This window comes from Colossoma macropomum, unplaced genomic scaffold (genome assembly GCF_904425465.1).
Source record: "Colossoma macropomum unplaced genomic scaffold, Colossoma_macropomum, whole genome shotgun sequence".
Taxonomy (NCBI): domain Eukaryota; kingdom Metazoa; phylum Chordata; class Actinopteri; order Characiformes; family Serrasalmidae; genus Colossoma; species Colossoma macropomum.
In genome coordinates, this window is record NW_023494803.1 from 9385452 (window position 1) to 9407611 (window position 22160).

The window sequence follows — 22160 nt, forward strand, 5'->3', positions numbered from 1 at the left end:
TAAACACATCCAGTGTGTCATACAGTTTAAGAGACCACATAAGCAAGACTCTCAGAGATAACTGAACACCTCTGCATGGTTTGAGGCTAACATGTGATGATTTAGACATGCAATTAGCAGCATGCTAACTGCTGTAGTATAATCTTTTATTACCTGGTAGCTAAACTAACCCTGTAGCTCCACTGTAAAACATAAGAAGCAAGCTTCAGACATGTCTTGGCTGATTGACTACGTTTTGGGTAAGAGGAAAAACTGTAATTTGATTAACACACTTCCTCTAACAGAGGAGAGAACCTGTTCAGTGAAATCTGGAGAGGCTGTGCAACATTGGAATTATAAGATGAAGAAACGTTCTCTCTCTCTCTCTCTCTGTCTCTCTCTCTCTCTCTCTCTCTCTCTCTCTCTCTCTCTCTCTCTCTCTCTCTCACACACATATAGGTGGTGCTGGCGATGCCATATGACACTCCTGTCCCTGGCTACAAGAACAACACCGTGAACACCATGAGACTGTGGTCTGCTAAAGCCCCCAATGACTTCAAACTGCAAAAGTGTACGTACACAAAGTGCTGTAACCAGGCACTCATGGTCCCAGTGCAATGATCACTGATGCCGCTTGCTCGGGTTCGGGCTCAGATCATCACAGGCATGGTTTTACAGAGCTTTAGTTTGCTACTAAGCGTTGAAGTTTAGTTGAAAAAGTGGAGCACTGGGATAAAAAAGGTATTTTATTCTGTACCAGTATTTATTATCAGTACATTTTTGGTGTAATTGCTGATCATATCTAGCAAAGAACCGCATCCACCCTCCCCCACACTGTGCTAAAGTTCCTCGTGCTGCTGCTGACACTGTAGAAATGGATAAAACACTCATCCACTGCTTACACTGCAGAGCTGTTCCGAATGTTGTTACGCTATAGCAGGGGTGCCCAATATGTCGGTGAGTGTACATTGGTAGATCGCACCTCATTTAAACAGGCTATCAAATTTCAACACTTTCTTACTGCTTCTGGCGGAGGGCAGGTGAACATGATTGACTGACGTGAAATGTTACCATAGCTACGCCACAGCCCACCTAATGCACTACTGTGAGTTTGCCTCTCTAGCAATCTAGAAAGCTGTCATTTATTGGTAGCCAGTTTGTGTAGCACCATTTTTATTTTCCTTTTGTAACCCACACTGACTCGTTCGGAAGGTGAGTGCGAGACCGAGCACAAAGAAACCGAAAACGGACCTCTTACATGCAGCGCGGGAGGAGGACTATTTATTTATTTATTTATTTATTTATTTATTTATTTATTTACAAATCTCAAATTCCAAATGCATCTGCTTGATTTGCCAAGTAGCCATCGCACTTTCAAAAAGGGGAACGTCAGGAGGCATTTTTGAACTATACACAGAAACTATGATGACGAATTCCCAGCTAAAAGTGAACTTGGGAAGAAAAAAGTGGTCCTGACTACAGAAACCGGCTGACACCATTCAGTGCAAATTATCAGAATAAGGTCAGTGTGATTTTTGCCCTGTAATGCTGGATGTTAATATAGGCCACTGAAGTGCATTAAAATGTTTCAAAGCTTTTAAAAAGGAAGAGGCTAGCCTCTTTTTTTAAGGTAGATCATGATGACCTGTCCCCTGGAAAAAGTAGATATCAAGCCCCAAAAGTATGGGCACCCCTGCGCTGTAGTATATAATGTTAATAGAGTGTAAACCCGAGAGAAAGAGCACAAGAAAGGAAACGTTTGAGAGTGTAGAACTTAGATAAATATATCAAAAACATATATGAATGAAAATAATCGGCAATGAAATTAGCTTGTACTCGCTATGGCTGTTTACTACACCAACTTACAGCAAGTAATGTGATTTAATGGTTGAAGTTGATTCATTATTAAGTCATCGCAGCTACTCATGAGTCAGGAGTGTAAAATTGCACAACCAGTGATAAGCGGTCCATTTAAGTAGTGGTCTGGTTACCATGGGCCCTCTGCGCGCTACAGGCCCAAGGCAACTGCCCGTCCTGAACCACCTGTAGTTATACACCACATGTGCACATCAGGCCTGGGCAAGAGGGCGATGTAATTGGATATTTGCGATGATGGATGAGTAACCCGATGGCGATGTGTAAAAGGTGACAAATGCTGTTTAGGTAAAAGCACTGATAGAGAGGGGTTTGTTAAGAAACTGCCTGTGTTATTTCCCTCTGCTACGCACTGTAATACTAGTCTTACCGCACGGATTGCCTTACTTCAGGTGAATGTAACTGAAAATGAATGCCGATGTGCTTTGGGACTTCAGTTTACCTCAAAGTGACTCGCTGCAGTAAATAAAATGGGCTGAAATGACAAAGTTAACTCTAACCTTGAGAGAAAGTTCTTCTGATCCTCATTTATGGCTGGTGTGCAGTATTTTCTGTACACATTGCGCCACGATGGTTAGCTGAATTATGAAAATGCCGCTGTAACGACGGAAAACGTCTTGTTTTTAATGTGGAAAGCGCATGGTCGTGGCTTTGGAAATCACCTGCAGTCTGAAGTTTCTCCAGTAGGGAGTGCTAAAAATCGCCTTGAATCTGCAGCAGAAGTAACTCACTTTTCAGTAACGTTTATTATAATGACAGATGAAGTAGTTCTCAAAAGACGTTGGGTTACTCAGTATCGCAATTTGATATGCGAGTTTTATTAAAGGTTTTCTTTAAAACAGTTAATGTTTAAAAAAAGCATATAAGCTAAAATCTAAACTAAAAAAGTTGGTCAAAGATGCCACGTGGGGGGGCAGGGGGGTATTACTGATGAACCTTTTAACTAGAAACTGTTGTGCTAATTGTTTTTAGATATCGCCCAGGCCTAGTACACACACACACATGCGCACTTTCACTCTCTTACAAGTGTGAGACATTCGTTTCACCCTCACTATCAGCCTGGGTCTGGCCTTTCTCCACACTGCGTTCCACTCTGCTGTTGTTACTGTGTCCTCTCTGTTCTATTTTTGGCTGGAGTGCTATTGTCAGCCTGTGATAAGCTAAACTTATATGCACACACTCTACTTTGCTTTATTCAGTTATGATTGACAGGGACGGTGCACATTAACGTTTCTGTAATCGTGCCAGCATTGTCACAAACTACAAAACCCATTCATAGGCCTCTCATTGGTCACTTCCCACCCTCAGTTCCAGTATGACCCCACGCTAGGCCCAGGATAAAAAAAAGAAAATGTGATTCTTGTCATGAATAAGGTTTACTAAATGTGCATATTAAGAGTTAGCATGTAACAGTCCTGTCACTTCTTGTTAAAGCTATAGACTGCCAGAAATCAAATTTATACAGTTCCCTCGCTTTACAGTTGTAGTCAGTCAATCAAGACATTTTTAGTGTCTGAAGTTTGCGCCTGTAGTTTTGCACTGGAGCTCCGAAGCTGTAGGAAATAATCAGCATCGTATAAATTGCACGAGTGTAAATAATGTCATATTGGTGGTGGGCAATATGACGATATTTCATCATTATTGTGATGCATTATGCTGTTTTACATCATGCTTTCTCTGCATATTTTAGATATTACTGATAACTAAAGAACACTGAGCAATTTCCTGCTTCATTACAAAGAGAGGCTAATTAGCCCTGTTTAACTGGATTTACTGCAGTGCAGTGAATGAGTATGTATTATAGCACTACACTGTGTAAGATTTGGGGATTTGGAGACCTCTGTGGTGGGAATGTGTAATTGCGCGCAACATGCAGAAGAACATTTTGTAGTGCAATGAAAAACAATTCAAAATGTGGTGAACCTGGATGTGAGTCAAATATCTACTATTGTCATATCGTCAGCACAATGTAGATTTTGGGAATATTTGAGACCTAAACATCGAGTCAGACCTTCTTTTTGAGTCTGTGTGTGACGTTAATGCGTACAAATGTATGATGTGGTGTAAAAAAGGCCTGTTTTTATTCTCCCGATTCAGTAATGCTACTTCTTTCAGTTTTAACAACAATCTTACATAGTGCAGCTTTAAATATGACACTACTTTTTTCAGTTCCAGCTTAACTTCAGAAAATCGAAGCAATATGATACAAATTGTGTTTCGAGAAAATGTCTTCAGGTGTTGATGTTGTACTACAAACGCGGACAAAAGCACGAATGAAATGCAGGCAGGTGTTACTGTTTTTACCTATGTGATAGACTTCAGTCTATCTTTATAGATAAGTCAGTCGCAATTTGAGGCAAAGACATGATTTAGACATGCAGTTAGCACAATGCTAATTGGGCTGCATAAACCTCCACTAATTGTAAGCTACATTAGCCTCGTAGCTGCAGCACAAAATATAAAGGCGAAGGGTAAATTTGTGTGAACTGTCTAAATCGCCCAACTAGTGTAACTAAATGTATTCACATCCATCCTGTGCTGCTTGGATCTGACCGTTGCCCGAACTCCAGCGTCCACTCCTTGCAGTTTCATGGATCATTTGCACATGAATCTGGGCTCACGTACAATTTCCCACAAAATTGTATTGTTGAAAGAAAGTAAGAGGGTCTCTGAAAAGTATGCGTTGCTGGAATTTGCGGCATGTTGAAAGTGGATGGTATAACGTGTATGATAGGTATCTAATTGGTGAAGCAGTTTAGATGTCAGCTGTAGTTTTCTAGGAGGACTTGACTACAGAACGTTCCACTCATTTGCTCCTGACGGCTCATGAGTAACGAGTATACGCCAGCGTGAAGTGGTTGCCAGAGCGAGGCTTATCTGTGTGGAATACTAACTAGAAGTCCTGGGCCAAAACCATGCAGTCACACCACTTAGACAGGAGAGGATCTGGCAACCTGCCAGCGTAACCCAAGCATGCGCTTCTGATTAAAGAATCCGAAAGTAATCTAAAAAAACTTCATTAATACAGTGATCAACTTTATGCAGTTTAAAGGGGAATTCCACTGATTTTTCAAAATTGCTGCACACATCAGTGGTTGGGATGTACACAAGGGATGACTACAACACAAATATAGCCGTTTTATTTACTATCCAAAACTACCAGTGAACCTACACATGTCTTCTATGTAATGTTGATGATGATGATTTAAATAGTAATACATCTAAGAAATTATTTTTTCTAGGGGCTATTTTGCCTCACAACGCCCTGTATTTATCCCTCCGGCATGACTGAATTGAAAAAAAATACATTTTAGGCCGAAACCTTCTCAATACTATCGTCAAGCGGTGCACTCATAACCATTTTATATAATAACTTTCTGTGAGGGAGGTTTCCGAGGTGGACGTCTGGTACCATCACCAATTCTGACAGGGAGCATTTCACCAAACCACTCTAAATGACTCTGTTTACATCTTAACCATTTAATTATGCAGATATTTTTCAAATCTGGGTGGAATTCCCCTTTCCAGTCTGACTTGTACTGCAGCTAAAGGCTGGATGTACATATTGCCGGCTGGCTGGCTGTTCTTAATCTAGTGAAGCAGAGAAGACTTTGTTTCATTGTTTGATTTTTCTCTCCTTTCTCTGTAGTTAACGTTGGAGATTACATCCAGGCCGTGCTGGACAGGAACCTAGCGGAGAACATCTCTCGAGTTCTGTACCCCAATGATAATGTGAGTAATCACAGTTCTTGGCACTGTTTTGATGATTGGAACGCTGAAGGGTGATTATTCTGTTCTCACAAGTGTGTACAGTCATAGTCTGGATTATTGGCAGCAGGATGTTCTGGCATCTTCTGAAAGTAGCTGAAGCTGGGCTGTAAATAGGCATCTGAATGTGGCAATTTAACTGCATGGTTTTATAATGTATTATAATATTCAATAAGTTAAATTCAGGTTTGCTTTTCACCAAGATAAAATGCTCAGGCTTTTTTCAAATGCTTTACTGCATTCGAAGAGGCAGAATCCACCATATACGCACAATATGACCTCCTCACAGGGACTGAACTGTGTATTACTGCGCCACATCACGAAAACAGCCCTTGTGCTGTTAATGGAATAAGTCTTTGACTTTCATGCTGCTCGCATGGACCACCGACTATACTGATGAAGTAAGAACCCGTTTTTTGGTTAAACTGAGGGGCTGGCGACTTACGTTCTTAACTAGACAGGTCAGCTAGCTAACAGGCTAAAAGATAGCAAACATGCTAAACAACTCCATCATTAATATCACAGACTTGAATTAAAGCACTTACGGTACGACTAACTGTAAAACGGCAGAATGAAAGCTTACCCGCTGCAAATGTCAGTGTTTGTCAGAAGTCGCGTCAAACCCTGGCCGAATCCCAAACGGCTTCATTCTCCCTAAGTAGTGTTCGAGCTACGAAAGTTTAGAAATTCTAGCTTCTACAGCCAAATAGTGCGTCATGTATTGAGTATGGATGTGTCCCAAATGAGTATTTCCTAGCTGTATTTTGCACTGTTGGGCTGCAGGATCCAGTATTTAGGTTCCTACGTAGTGCACTATGTAGGGAGCAGGGAGCCACTTGAGATTTAGCCCTAGTGTGGGAAGAGGGGCGCCGCTGGACTGGTGCTAAATAAGACTTGCAGCGGAAATTTGGTGACCAAAAAGTACCTGTATAGCAAAGTTTTTGTATTAAACTTTGCTTGAGGAAATTTTCTCTAACTGGACCTTATTGCACTTTAAACACCCCTGCTCTAAAGGAACTACTTTTCTTGGTGGAATACTTGTTTATGTCGATTATTATTAATAGTAACTCAATTTATTTTCTGAATAATTGTGTATTTTATCATATTTTATGATGGCCACCGTTTTATAAAAGCAATAAACCACTTGAGGCTGTTACTGTGATTTTATCACAGTGAAGGAAGTTTTACTCATGCCTAAGATCACCCTTCCCATGATGAAATCGCAGTAACCCACAGCCTCTTGTGGCTTATTGCTTTAATAATATCCAATAAAGTAAACTCAGGGTTTTTTTGGCCAATGGCTATTTTCAAATGCAAGAATCCCAAAAATCTGGACTGTTTTTACTGTTTAAATTGCACTGAAGTGTAAATAGCTTCTCCAGCCACACTTCTACATTCAGTTTATTAAAAAAATATTCTGTATTGTATCTTATCAAATCAAATTTTGGTGACATAATGAGATTTTATAAAGAATTGAGTTTTTGTAAGGATATAGGTTGACACCCTTAGCTAAACTGTACTTATTGTTTTAAATAATTTCTGTTTATTTCAGAAGCTGTGTTGAAAATTGCTGGGGTGCCTATATATACATTTAGCCATTTATCAGACCGCTTGAGAGTTGTCTCAGCACGTTAGAGCAGAAAAACACTAAACTGCAGTGCAGGCCTGGGAGAGAGAGGGGTGTCAGAACAGGAGTGAGAGAGTAAGTTTGTGTGCACACACTTAAGCAGGTTCTGTGGAAATGCCCTTATAAGGAGAGAGGATTACTGTGTGGTAACTCGCTTAACTCACACTCAACCACAAAGCAGCCTTCTGACTGATCAGCAGTGCAGTAGTGCAGTCACACGCCTGGGAGACGTGCGCGTGTGCATGCATGTATTAGACAGGTGTCCATTTGTTTACAATCAAATATGTAAACTATATATACGTGTGTGTGTGTGTGTGTGTGTGTGTTTTTATATGTATGTATACATTCATACGTATAAAAATAAGAACTTTTATTTAAATCATAAAAGTGCATTTATTTATTCTCACTCTGAATATAGAGAGGAAGCGGTGACTGGGGTGGCATTTTGAAATGAATACTAATAATAATACATATGGAAAAAAAAATGTTTTGACGACTAATTTTTAAAAAGTCATAAAAATTAATATAATATTAATAAAGAGGAAAGTTTGTGAACAAACTAAGTTAGCTTGACAAAGCTGTTGCTATGTTACATCAGGTAGTTGCTAAGGTGTTTGCTTGGCTGTCGCTGTAGTATCCCAAAGTGTTGCTAAAGTGTTGTTAGGGCATTGCTAGGGTATGTCAAGTGGTTGCTAAGGTGTCGCTAAGCAGTTGCTATGTTTTCCAGTGTTGTAGCTAAGATGTTGTTAGGGCATTGCTATGGTATCCCAGGCAGTTGCTAAGGTGTTGCTAAGCAGTTGCTATGGTATCCAGAGTTGTTGCTAGGGTGTTATTAAGCCATTGCTATGGTATGTCAAGTGGTTGCTAAAGTGTTTGCTAGGCCGTCGCTATAGTAACCCAGGTGGTTGCTAAAGTGTCGTTAGGCCATTGCTATGGTATCTCGTGTGGTTGCTGAGGTGTTGTTAAGCAGTTGCTATCCACAGTTGTTGCTAAGATGTGGTTGGGACATTGCTGTGGTATCCCCAGGCAGTTGCTATGGCACCCACAATTGTTGCTAAAGTGTTGTTGGGGCTTTGCTATGGTGTCCCAGGCAGTTGCTGTGGTATCCACAGTTGTTGATAGGCTATTGTTAGGCCGTTGCTATGGTTTCCCAGGTGGCTCTAGCTTGAAAACTGTGATCTGTGAAAATGGTCCACAGGAAGCATCGAATAATAATAATAATAATATGATGATGATGATGATGATGAAGAACAGTAAGTCTGCTTATACGTGATAAATGTTACACACAAACACTTCACATTGTTTATAAATAGAACTGTGTATGGCAAAAATAGCTTAAATGTTCAATATGGCAGCATTTTAATAATCTTAAAACCTGATTTTCAGCAGACACTGATACGTTCTTTCGCAATAATGAGATCTGTTTTTATTGGGGTGTGAATCTTTGGGCTGACAGTGCATTGATTTGATTCATGATTTGCTGGTTTTCAATTTTATTCAAAATCAGCCTTAATAAATTCAGAATGACTAGATTTGGGACACTAAGAAGTGATTCAGTTGGGCAGTTCAGGCCTCTTTAAGAAATATTATTACCTCTTAAATATTAATTGGGGTCGAAAGGAGACGTCTGCCAAATTTTGTAGACGTTGACCTTTTGACCTCGGAATGATAAATTACAGAATTTTGACATGATCAAAACACCTTGACCACAGTGCAGTGTTTGGTTACTTGTATTTGCTTAGTTGTTGAACTCAGTGAACTAAAATAATTAATCCTGCATTTTTAGTCCCACCGTGCAACAGAATTTCATATTAAAATGAGGCTTCCTTTTAGGAGCGATGCCGTCAGACCTTTTCACTGCTGTTGAGTCTGAATGCTGAACAGAGAGGACGCATTAATCATTGGACTGCTAGTTTTATAATGTGTGTTTGTGTGTGTGTCAGTTCTTCGAGGGTAAGGAGCTGCGTTTGAAGCAGGAGTATTTTGTGGTAGCCGCCACTCTGCAGGACATCATCAGGCGCTTTAAATCCTCCAAGTTCGGCTGCAGGGACCCCGTGCGCACTTCCTACGAGAGCTTTCCGGATAAGGTAAGGCTCTCACCCCGTCAGCAAAAACAAGAGAGATCCCAACACCCGACTCTGTTTCTAGATCACCACTGTTGTGCAAAAACCTAATATCCATTGTTGTTTTTCAGTTTTTGGCATAATTTGAAAAGGCTAGTTACCCTTTACAGTGTGTTAAAATAGAACTGGTCCAAAAAAATATTTTTTCATTCCAGGTTAAGAACATTTTTTCCTTCTCTTGTAAAGTTTGCATTTTGGAGGTTCGACAGAGATGATTATATAAATATACACCAGTCAGTATTTGTCTAATCCTAAATCTCTCTGTTTTCTCTCTCTGTGCTCTTTTTCTCCTCTCCCTTTCTTTCCCCTCTTTCTCTTTCTCTGTCCTCTTTCTGTTCTCTTTCTTCTCTCTCTTCTCTCTGTCCTCACTCTCTCTTTCTTCTCTCTCTTCTTTCTTTTTCCTTTCTCCCTGCTCTCTGTTCTCTTTCTCCTCTCTCTTTTCTCCTCCCTCTCTCTCTCTCTCTCTCTCTCTCTCTCTCTCTCTCTCTCTCTCGCTTGCTCGCTCGTGCTCTCTCTCTTTCTTCTCTCTCTTCTTTCTTTTCCTTTCTCCTCTCTCTGTTCTCTTTCTCCTCTCTCTTTTTTCTCCTCCCTCCCTCTCTCTCTCTCTCTCTCTCTCTCTCGCTTGCGCTCTCTCTCTTTCTTCTCTCTCTTCTTTCTTTTCCTTTCTCTTCTCTGTTCTCTTTCTCTTCTCTCTTTTTTCTCCTCCCTCCCTCTCTCTCTCTCTCTCTCTCTCTCTCTCTCCTCTCTCTCCTCTCTATCATCTCTCTTTCTCCTCTCTCTCTTTCTTCTCTTTCTTTTTCTTCTTTCTCTGTTCTCTCTCTCACACTCTCTCTCTCTCTCTCTCTCTCTCTCTCTCTCTCTCTCTCTCTCTCTCTCTCTCTCTCTCTCTCTCAGGTGGCGATCCAGCTGAACGATACCCATCCTGCTCTGGCGATTCCTGAGCTGATGAGGATTCTGGTGGATGTGGAGAAAGTGACCTGGGAAAAGGTGCAGCAGCTGAGTAAATTTCACTCTGTAATCTGTAAAGCGCACTGATATAGATATAAAACTTTATTTAATATTTGAGTGAGGCGTATTTACATATGATTAGCATAATCACATGATTTATTTACGTATGATAAGAATAGTACAGCGCGAAGCCCTTTGTCTCTCATGCTGATCTTTTTGTTTTACTTTTCTCGTGTGCTCTTTCTGCTTCGTCATGCTGACACTGTCATCAGACGGTCATTTTCAGTGTAGATGCAAAACTCTGACTCTGAGACTAATAAATACAATAATAAACAGTACATTCAATAATATGTTGTAGCTGCTGGGATGGAGCTACCCAGAATGCTTTGCACTTAATTTACTTAATTTTATAACAAAAAAAAAAATTTCTTAACAATGAGTGCGTTTATGTGCACTTAATAATCCGACAACTGCAGAAAATCAGATTTTGTCAGTAATCCGATCAACATGTTTACACGCACTTGAGTAATCAGATATTGGGAAACTCTGAGTCAGGCAGTAATCAGATTTCTGCTTTCCACCTGGCCAGTAAACTCGCAGAAGAAGACGTGACAAACGTAATGTAATGCCATGGCTTTTTTAAAAAACATCATCACTTTACCTGAAACTATGAACATACATCGTCTAGAAGATGAAGAACATGTAAATCCTTCACTTTGTCGAGAACGTAGTTGGTTTCAGTGTCGCTTCAAAAGTGTTTTGCTGGGTCTCATGGCAACACTGCTTGCTTTTTTCCAGTACAGCAGTCTGATCCGCACATGCGCAGACTGAGAAATCCGAAAGAAATCAGAGTAAGAGTTCACATGCACTGAGAAGTCTGATTACTGAGCTAAAATCCAGCCTCTTTATCAGATTTCTTAATTGGATTTCTAACTCGGAGTATGGTGTTTATATGACCGTTTGAATAATCGGATAACTGTAGAAATCCGATTATGATCAGGTTATTAAGTGCATGTAAACGCACTCAAAGTTAAAAGTTAGATCTGGATACATTTGAAATGTTTTTGTAATACTGAACATGATGGTGCCTCATATTGAGCTGCTCAACTGCATAAGTGTGCAATGCAGTAGATCCCAACCCGGCCCATTCCTTCCAGATGTCCATAATTTTTCTTCATCCCTACGTGTTGGTTTGGGAACGGTCTGGAAGGCCTTGAGCTCGTGATTGCAAGCTTGAATACTGGGTGTTCCATCCGATCAACAATAAAAACAATAGTAACACTTTATTTGGATGGCACTGTAGATTCTCTGTAGATACTTGCTCCTAATTTCTATTCATCTGATTATCTGTTAAATTCACCTTGACTTTCCTGAGCTAAGTATTATTATGATCAATCAGAATTGATTCTTGTATTCTAAAATCCACCTTACGATGAATTTCTTTTACCTGTATTATTCATTAAATCAGGAAAACGAAATGCTTTCGTGATCTCACTTAATAGCGTGTGTGTGTGTGTGTGTGTGTGTGTGTGTGTGTGTGTGTAGGCCTGGGAGATTACCTCAAAGACATGCGCCTACACAAACCATACAGTTCTCCCGGAGGCTCTGGAACGTTGGCCTGTCTACATGTTTGAGAAACTCCTACCCAGACACCTGGAGATCATCTATGAGATCAACCGGCGTCACCTGAATGTAAGTATGGTCACTTTATCAGACACCCCTCTCCTGTAGCTCCACCCTGCTGGTGTACAGTTAGAGACTGTAGCTCATCTGTTGATGGACCTTCATCAGTGGTCAGACCACAGAGTCGCTCTGTTCTTGATATATTTGGGTGGTGGTCACTCTCGGTGACACTGTCGTGTAAAAACCCCAGCAACACCGCTATGTCTGTGCTGGTCCTCCATCCTGGTAATATCTAGACAATAGCAGTTCTGTGGTTAGAAACTGACCAATATAGAATGGGGTTGAGAGGGGCTGATGAACTGTGCAGCAACAGACTACAGCCTGTAATTTAACCCCAATAAAGTGGACCTGTAAGGTAGGTGGAGCTCAGAAAGTGGCCAGTGAGTGGTACGGGGTTTCTGATACAGTGATTGGAAAGAGTAAACGTATCGTATCTCTCTGTCTGTGTTAGAGAATAGCAGCACTGTATCCAGGAGATAATGACCGTTTGCGGAGGATGTCTCTGATCGAGGAGGGCGATCCAAAGAGGATTAACATGGCCCACCTGTGTGTGGTGGGCTCCCGCGCTGTGAACGGAGTCGCTCGCATCCACTCAGAGATTGTCAAAAGCACAGTGTGAGTAAAGCCCTGTTTTGATATGCTGACTGCTTTTACTGTCAGAGCCCCGGAGCTGTTATTGTTGATTATACAGTTAATAATTGAAGTAATTAATTACACGTACAGTAGGTTTACGCTGCTAAGGTTTATTAGGTTAATGCTGTGATGTTAAATTCTTTCACTATCCCTGAAGGTTTAAGGACTTTCATGATGTGGAACCTGAGAAGTTCCAGAACAAGACGAACGGCATCACGCCTCGCCGCTGGCTCTTGCTCTGCAACCCCGGCCTGGCTGACATCATCGCTGAGGTACTGATCACCTAGCGCAGGAGTCACCGGCTACTTTCCTGCAGAGTTCAGCTCCTACTTGGATCTGACACTATCAACCTTGTAGTTAATAATTAGCTGTAATTTCATATTTTCGTGGTGCGGAGCCGTGGGAAGTGGTGCTAATTAGGGGTGGACGATATGGCAGAGGGATCATACTTAATGACATTTTTACGACACTCAATATGTATCACATGTATGTTCACATCACCAGGTTGAAGTGGCACAAATCCGATTTTTTACCCTAATGTGACTCAGATCTGATGTTTTCAGGGCTGTGTGGACACGCAAATCTGATCTTTTCAAATCCAACCTGATCCACTTTCATATGCGGTCCTAGATGGGATACGTATCCAATTCGTCGTCATGCGACCTTAATGTGACGCTCAGATCAGAATTCATGTGTTTTTTTTCCTCCGCCATCATTCAGCGTTACCATGGCAGCAGTGCCGAACAGAAGTTAAAGCCTGTAAACGGTAGAAAAGCAGCACATCTCACCTTTTTTGCCTTTGTCTCGCTCTAATAACGAACAGCTGAGAGCTGATCAGAGTTAATTATCTTGGCAGTGAAGCTCGTTAGTTTGTGCTGATGACGCGTGTGATTCATTCACGTGACGTTACTGAGTAGGATGTGCACATGCGGGTCATTTCAGGACGCTGGTTCATTCACATTGAGAGTGAACCATCGTGTCAGAGAGATTGGATTTGAGCAATGAGGCTTGTAATATAAGCCTTGGACACACAATACTCTACTAGTACCTTAAAACAGACATTAAAAATTTTGTATGTTATTCAACATTTCACCTACTGTGCTGCGCTAAAGACTAATTGTGCTCTTTTTGTAAAGAAACATTGCAGTCAGTCGGTGTTCTTTACTGGCGATATGCACAGTTTGCTCAGAAAAGCATATCATGATATCAGAATTTGTCACAAAAACAATAAAATCTCATCATGTCGCCCACCTCTGGTGTTAATGACACAGCAACGCTGCTCTGTGTGTGATGTCATTCCTCTGTAGAAAATCGGTGAGGAGTTCATGACGGACCTGTTCCAGCTGAAGAAGCTGCTGGACTACATCGACAACGAGGCGTTCATCAGGGATGTGGCCAAAGTAAAGCAGGTCAGTATCTCTCCATGCTTTTCATTGCACTCTTCACCCAGCTTCACCCATCATGCAAGAAGAGGTGTGAAGTGTTCTGTCGTTTCCCTGCTCATATCACTGGATAATAATGATAATGACGGTCTGTGGTGTCGGGTAATTAGAGTGTCATACAGAGCCATAACATGCTTCATCCCTGATATAATGACTAATCATACTGTGTGGGGCTGTTTATAGGAGAACAAGCAGAAGTTAGCTGCGTACCTGGAGAAGGAGTACAAGGTGAAGATCAATTCGGAGTCCATCTTCGACATTCAGGTCAAAAGAATCCATGAGTACAAGAGACAGCTGCTCAACTGCCTCCACATCATCACCTACTATAACAGTAAGAAAAAGGCCTCTGCTGCCACTTCTCACAGGCAACATCAGCACTAATGATGACTGTGTAACGGATTACTGACCATAAACAGACAAAATGACAGTTTGTTTTGGCTTTAATTAGAATTGTATGTAGATATTTGCAAACATCTGACTAGCAGCTGGTCACTCTGAACCTCTGAACGAGGCGATATTTCTTTATAAGCTGGATGGTGCTAACAGGCAGACATGCACTCTCCTGTGAGGTGAGTTAACTCCACGATCTGCTTTTTCTGATGATCAGATGCTCTCCAGCTGCTCCCTTTAGCTTTTTTTGAGTTCAGATCATGCCTTCAGCATGGTGGTGGTAGTATGAGGGAAGACTGATTTGAGAAAGGGGGGGAACTCTGAGGACTTGGGCTGGAGTTCTGGGCAGCTTCTGCCTGTAGCTAGAAGGCCAGACCCACCTCATAGTTGTAGTAGGACTGATAAGGAACAGGATTGAGATGCAGTGGGGATTGCGAACACTTCATCATGGGAATGGAAGGTGAGGATATGAATTTATAGGGTGTTACATTGGGAAAAAGAAGGGGTTTCAACCTTGCTTCTCCCCCCAGACTTCAGTTCTAACATGACTATAGTGACAGCGGCGTATTACAGGCGTGTGGATTTTATGGAAGAATCCTTTTCAAAGTTACATCAAAATAGGCATATTTACCCATTTCCAAAGTCGTGGCCCACAGTAATTTTCAAAATGTACCTTTCATTTCTCAGTCCATACAGTCAGTGTATGAAAACTGAGCCTGCTTTGAATGAATTGTTACTGTGATGTCATGAGAACCAACTCATTTGCATATCTCCACCTGTTCAGCCTACATCAGTTTAGCCCCACTCATTCATATTGAAGTTAAAAGGAGTGTTTTAGCTCTAAGTGCTTTTTGAATGACTCAGAATGCAGGACAGCCAATCAGAACAGAGTCCATTTATGTCAGTCTTAAAGGCACAGTAACAAAAACCCTGTTTAAAATGCATGTAAATAATAATAACGCCTATTTTGGTGCAAAAAAACACACAAATGTGGGTTAAATGGAAAAATGTAGGACCCTAAGGGCCCTTTAACTAAAACAAAGTGAGAAACCTGGTTGGTCCTTGATGGTGGTCCTTTAAAATGAGATTTCATTTTTGAATGACTCTGACTTTCATATTTGAAAGTCCAACAGCAAACCAGCAACGTGTTAATGCTTTTTTATCCACAGATACCAGAATGTCTTGTAAACTCAGCATAACACTAGTGCTGTGCAGTACATGTGGTTCCTTACTGCCCCCTGTCTGTAGAGAGGAGAAACTGCTTCTGTTTGAACATCTGTACATTACACATTATAAACCAAAGGACAAATTACTACAATGCATTTTTTATTATTCTGACTTGTTTCTATTTGATTTCTCTACTTATCTCTACTTCATTGTGATAAATCACTGTTCTTTACTACTTTCTTTAATACTCTGTCTTCTGTAGGGATCAAAAAAGAGCCAAACAAGAAATTTGTACCAAGAACAATAATGATCGGAGGCAAGGTGGGTCTTTCCTTAATTTTGCAAACTATTTTGGAAAAATAATTTCAACAATTTTCTGATATTTTGTTGAAAAAAAAACACAAATATTTCTAAAATTCTAGTTGAAAAGTTTTGCATCACTATTATGTCCTATCCTACCCATTATTTTCATCTACGCTGCCCCCTGCAGGCTGCACCTGGGTACCACATGGCTAAGATGATCATAAAACTGATCACATCGGTGGCGGACGTGGTGAATAATGACCCTGTGGTGGGTGACCGACTGAAGGTGATTTTCCTGGAGAACTACAGAGTTTCGCTCGCAGAGAAAGGTGAGCACTCCTGCAGGGTCAAATATCACACAGCTTGCAGGAACTGGACACTCCTGCTTTTGACCGTGCTGCAGCTGTGGGAGTGAAAGTGTCGACAAAATCAGCCTGTAAAGCTGAAATTGAGCCCTCAATTGAAATTCAATGGCACCTTTTTCTTCTTTACTTTTTTTAAGAGATTTTTAAAAAAAAAATCTAATTTAAATTGTCCTGTAAGTTGATATTTATTTCTATTTTATATCCTTAACAGGCCCCTTAAGTCTTATAACTGATCTCAAATGAATGTTTTCAATACAAAACTACATTTGTTGCAGATAAACATATAAATGGATTCTAATATGAAACTAGAACTCCATAACCTTAAATGTTCAAATAATTAATAGGAAGTAAAAATATTTGTTAGATGTCTTCGAAATGATGAACAGAGCTGAAAAAATGAAGTTGTAATGATCTTAATGTCTCATATTTCAAAAGCAGTGATCAAGTCTTGAGGCACTTAACTTGATAAAATACTCTTATAAATAAATCAGTACAGTGTATCAATCATTTCATAACTACTTTTCCAGTTTGTAATGTTGAAATCTAGAAAGTATTATAAGACAAGCGATTCTAAGCTGTCACTGTCGTTGTCCAGTGATCCCGGCGGCAGACCTGTCCGAGCAGATCTCCACAGCAGGAACAGAAGCTTCCGGCACAGGCAACATGAAGTTCATGCTGAACGGAGCGCTGACCATCGGCACCATGGACGGAGCCAACGTGGAGATGGCGGAGGAGGCCGGGGAGGAGAACCTCTTCATCTTCGGCATGAGAGTGGAGGATGTGGAGGCCATGGACCGCAAGGGGTGAGACACACAGAGAGAGAAATGCATGTTCAGGGAACCTACAGTCTTGAAGGTTCTTGATGGTTCTATTAATAAAGATATTTGTTTTGTGGCAGTTGTTAAAAGCTATAACCCTTTTTGGTAGCGTAGAACCGTTCTTGTTTTTGGTCTTTGTGCAGGTATAACGCTCAAGAATACTACGATCGTCTGCCGGAGCTCAGGCAGGTGATGGATCAGATCCGCACCGGATTCTTCAGCCCCCAGAAGCCAGAGCTGTTTAAAGACATCGTCAGCATGCTGATGAATCATGACCGGTAATCTTGTTTTATTTTTTTGTCATTAGAAAAAGTTTAAAACTACATTTTGTTGATGAAAATAAGTTACACGTCCTCTGCTGAGAACACACTTCTGCACATTTATTGCACAATTATTTGTTAAATTTAACATATTCGGGGGGGCAAAAAGCAAAAAATGTGGGCCGTGCAAAAGTTATAGCACATTTTATATTTAAATTTTGGTTCAATGTATTAAAATCAGTACATAAATAGAAATTGTGCACTAAAATTTGTAAAGAAAACTTCAAGTCTGTTCTCTGTAGAGGATGTGTTATTTTAGTTAAGTATAATGATGACTATAATAATGTTGCACAGCTTAATAATTACACTAAAGCTGGGAGGCAGGAGGGCTGCTGGAGAGAGGTGCTAAATGGTGTTTAAACAATGCAGATATATTAGATGTCATAATTAATAGAATAAAGCAATAAGCCACAAGATTTTATCACAGGAAGGGTGTTCTTTAGCACGACGGGAAGCAGAGTGCCTAAAACTGCCTTGCCTGTGATAAAATCACAGTAACGCACAGCCTCAAGTGGCTTATTGCTTTTATGAAAATGGCAGCGAACATAAAATACACAATTACAGAAAATATTTAAAGCTATTATTAATAATAATCAACATAAACAAGTATTCCTCCAAGAAATGTAGTTCCTTTAGAATACGGTGTTGTTGCCAAGCAAACATGGACTGCTAAATGAGAACGTTCAGTCGCCCATCGCTGTATATTGCGGGTATTTTATGAATTTTTTTTTACTTTTTCGTCATAACAGTGAAAATGTGATGACACTGTTTAACACACAACCTTTGCTTTATAAGTACTTTTTGGTCACCAAATTACCACCACGAGTCGCATTTAGCACCAATTCAGCGGCTCCCCTCTTCTCATGCTGGGGCTGAATCTCAAATGGCTCCCTGCTCCCTACATAGTGCACTACATAGGAATTTAAATACTGGGTCCTGCAGCCCAACAATGCAAAATATCACTAAAAATGGTCATTTGGGACTCAGACACATCTATACTAGATAAATGATCACTGTTTGGCTGTAGAGGCTAGAATTTCTAAACTTTCATAGCTAGAACACTATTTAGGGAGTACAGAGCCATTTGGGATTCAGCCTGGGTTTGACGCGACTTCTGACTAGACCATGAACATGAAACGTAAGAAATTCAAGTGACTTTTAGACTTTTATGTTGCCGTTTTACAGTTTATCATACCGTTGGTACTTTAACTCAAGCCTGTGATATTAATAATGAGTTGTTTAGCATGTTTTCTATCTTTTAGCCTGTTAGCTAGCAGACCAGCCTAGTTCTAGTTAAGAACATAAGTCGCCAGCTCCAGTTTAAACAAAAAACGGGTTCTTATTGTCGCGTCTCCACAATGCACATTCACTGTTTCGCATTGTTTATATCATAATGTCATGATGTGCTCTTCATGATGTGCTGTTTCACCACTAATACGTATTTATAATACAAATGTTGGTTTGTTTGTATATTTCCACCCCTCTGACAGATGTTTTGTCTGTACTAGTCCAAGTTAGATCTCCATCCATTGTTATTTATAGAAGAATTAAGCACTGAATTGTTGTTTTGATCTAAAAAGACTTAAATATTTGCTCAATGCTTATTTTCTGTCTCAGATTCAAGGTGTTTGCTGATTATGAGGCTTATATCAGCTGTCAGGAGAAAGTCAATGAGCTCTACAAGGTGAGCAAATTACATGTACAACAAACCCGACTCCAGAAGTGTCACTTCGCCACTGAGTTTTGACTGAAGAAAGGAATAGTGTAGAGCACAGGTTCCCAACATGGGTCCTGGAATATACTTGCCCTGCACATTTTAGTGTTTTAGCCTTAACTGTAGTGTTTTATGGTTGATTTAACTGAGCAGTGGAGCATTTGATCTACATCCTAATTATGACTGAACTGCTTCTCATTGGTCATTTACTATAATTTCTGAGACTTGTTAACTTGTTAAGAGTGTTAACACTGTTAATATGACTATATTTAGTATTACAGTATTGTTGGCCAGTCTTATAATGTTAGCTGGAGTGCACATTAAAAGACCTTTTCTCTCCTCTTCCTGACTTCAGAACCCCAAAGAGTGGACCAAGAAGGTGATCAGGAACATTGCCGCTTCTGGAAAGTTCTCCAGCGACCGGACGATCTCGGAATACGCTCGGGAGATCTGGGGGGTGGAGCCGTCGGCTGTGAAGATCCCACCACCTAATGAGCCTCGAGACTGAGAGGAAAGAATTGAATTGGCCAGAGGTTGTTGGCGATACCCAATAAATCCCTCCCCTTTTTCATACCGTAGGTGTGTCCAGTCTAATTTCAAGATTTATAGCCCACCCAGATTAGTTCAGTTTAGTTGCAGTTCTGCTTTTGACAGTTATGTCTTGCTTTTTTCGTATGGCCGGTGTAGACCAGGCTGAAGCTTAACCCCTGCCTTAGCTTTCACGATTAATTTCTGCACATAACTACAGATTAACCCGCTGCTCCTCTCTTAGCTTCATGGCATGGTTGCATAGACCACTCTGTCAGTATATGACAAATGGTGTGATTTATTGATTATTCTTCACTGTACACCATTTGAGTGCCTTCACATAATCCAGATGCGTTGCTATCTTGATATATCATTGCTAGTGCCTCTGTGCGTTGCAGAGGTCTTCAAATACAGTCATTAAAGGTCATTTTCCTGGACAGGGATTGAGCCCAGTCATGGGCTACATTTCCATTTCAATAGAGAACCTCCATTCAGAATGCTGTGTAGCGCAGAACTATGCTTAATCCTTGTAAATTGACCCGAATTCAAGTTTCCGGCCCTGGATTTTGTCATCACTGGTAGTTATGGTATCACTGGTAGACATGGATTAAGCCTGATATTGGGCTAAATTGCAGGATCAGTGGTGAATTACCAATGGAAATTGTTAGTCCAAGACTAGGCTTGATCTACATCTGGGAAACCAGCCTTAGGTGGTCAATAACATCACCAGTTCAATTAGCCACCAGTTGTTACAGAATCCAGAACTGGAAACTGGATTCAAGTTCTGGATTTTAAGACCGCTGGTGTATTGCCTCAGTTAGGGTCACTGCCTGGACCTAAATGAATGTTGTTAAGCCTAATCCTAGACAAAAAGAAGTTTTGTCAGGAATCCAGACTGAATTTAGTCTAGACTAGGCTTAACCATTAGAGTGCCTACTGTGTGCAGTCCTGCCACAAAAGGAGGAAAGCAACAATGCATTAAGCCACAAGTTATTACCTGAAAACTAGAATGAAGTGGGGCTCAACGTTACAAGCAATGGCCACAGAAATGTATGTTTGAATTAACGTGCATGGCTGCATTTCACTATTGTGCTGCTGCTGGTTTGAAGGCTCATGTGCTGTGATTAGCATGGATGGCGTCCTCATCATCATCATCACCATCCTGTTGCAGCAAGACCAAAGCAGTGTATGTCATTGTTTGCCACCTCACTGTAACATAGTCTAACAATATTATTGATTTAGCACTTAGCATTATTCCTCAAATAGGATTTTTAAGAACTCTACTGCACTTTAGCTAACAAGGAGATGCTGGCTAAACATTCAGGGCAATATGGAAGCATTTCAGGCCTGAAGGTTTGCTCAGTCTCACTGGATTCAGTTCAGATGCTATCACTCCTATTACTATAGCTTCTGAGCAATGGTGTCTACAGGTAAAGACGTCCGGTCAGTCAGTGGTGCGTTTATGCTGAGGTTTTGAGAAGAAAAGCTATTCAGTTTGAGTGAAGCTGCTTTCTGGATAGATGCATTGTTCATTTTAATAGTGAACGCAGCTGTATTTTGAGCTGGAATGAAATCCTAAATGCAGTGTTTCGAAGATTGAACAAGCCCATTCTCAGCATTTCAGATCTTCAACCTTGGAGACCTTAGAACTGAGGTTACGGTATGGATGATATTAGCATACGTGTCCATATATATGTGCATGTACTTGATAGGTTTACATGGGTTTGCACACTGAGCTCACCGAGGCCTTTATTTGTCTTTACAACCTTTAAATCTGTACTGTATGGAATGTTTACCGGATTAATGTTTGGACAATAAAACTGCTTAAAAGACAAAACTGGTTCGGTTCAGGTCTGTTTTATGAAGGGGTGAGTTGGGGGTGGGGGGGTTATTAAGTCTGTATATTGGAAAAATTTCAAACACAACAGTTCCAGGTCTTAGCAGAACACAAGCAGACTGGGTGTGACTAACACAAATTGTACAATAGGTGGGCTGCAGACTTGGGCTAGAAATATATTTTTCATTTAGAAAATAAACAAAATTAGCCGTATTAATGTGCAGTATTCTATTGTGTCTATACTGTAATATGATATTAATGATCTAACAGAGGAAGTTTGTCGTTTTGCTGCTTAACTATGCCCAATCGAGGACCAGAGTACCACCATCTGGGGGTTAAGTGTCTTGCCAAAGGCACAGTCAGATACATTGTCAGTCCTAGGATTTGAACACACAACCTTCTGATTACTGGGTCACTTCTCATACCACCAGGCTATGACTTAATCTAATCTGTTTGCACCTGCAATGGATTTTCCCAAGTATTTGGGACCCCAAAGGCCTCTGGCCATCAGAGGCCCCGTGCACTATACCCATACTCATACATACAAATGCATAAAAGTGCTTCATGACGTATGTAAATACAACACTGTATGACAAAAACACTGAAATATTAGATGGTCCTGTGATGGTCCCTTTTCTCG

The 22160-nt window shown here is 40.7% G+C and overlaps 1 protein-coding gene across 1 annotated transcript in view; it reads left to right on the forward strand.

Annotated features, from left to right (window-relative positions):
* The window catches only part of pygb (phosphorylase, glycogen; brain), a 33509-nt gene extending 11989 nt beyond the window's left edge, over positions 1 to 21520 (forward strand). Inside the window, exons 6-20 of the mRNA XM_036594220.1 lie at positions 439 to 550; positions 5504 to 5586; positions 9193 to 9336; positions 10267 to 10359; positions 11866 to 12012; positions 12455 to 12618; positions 12794 to 12908; positions 13944 to 14045; positions 14262 to 14409; positions 15898 to 15956; positions 16126 to 16267; positions 16899 to 17106; positions 17265 to 17399; positions 19059 to 19125; positions 19511 to 21520. Coding sequence (XP_036450113.1) covers positions 439 to 550; positions 5504 to 5586; positions 9193 to 9336; positions 10267 to 10359; positions 11866 to 12012; positions 12455 to 12618; positions 12794 to 12908; positions 13944 to 14045; positions 14262 to 14409; positions 15898 to 15956; positions 16126 to 16267; positions 16899 to 17106; positions 17265 to 17399; positions 19059 to 19125; positions 19511 to 19663 — 1872 coding nt within the window. The 3' untranslated portion in view covers positions 19664 to 21520. The remainder of the gene's footprint in view (positions 1 to 438; positions 551 to 5503; positions 5587 to 9192; positions 9337 to 10266; positions 10360 to 11865; positions 12013 to 12454; positions 12619 to 12793; positions 12909 to 13943; positions 14046 to 14261; positions 14410 to 15897; positions 15957 to 16125; positions 16268 to 16898; positions 17107 to 17264; positions 17400 to 19058; positions 19126 to 19510) is intronic.
* The last annotated feature ends 640 nt before the right edge of the window (positions 21521 to 22160 follow it).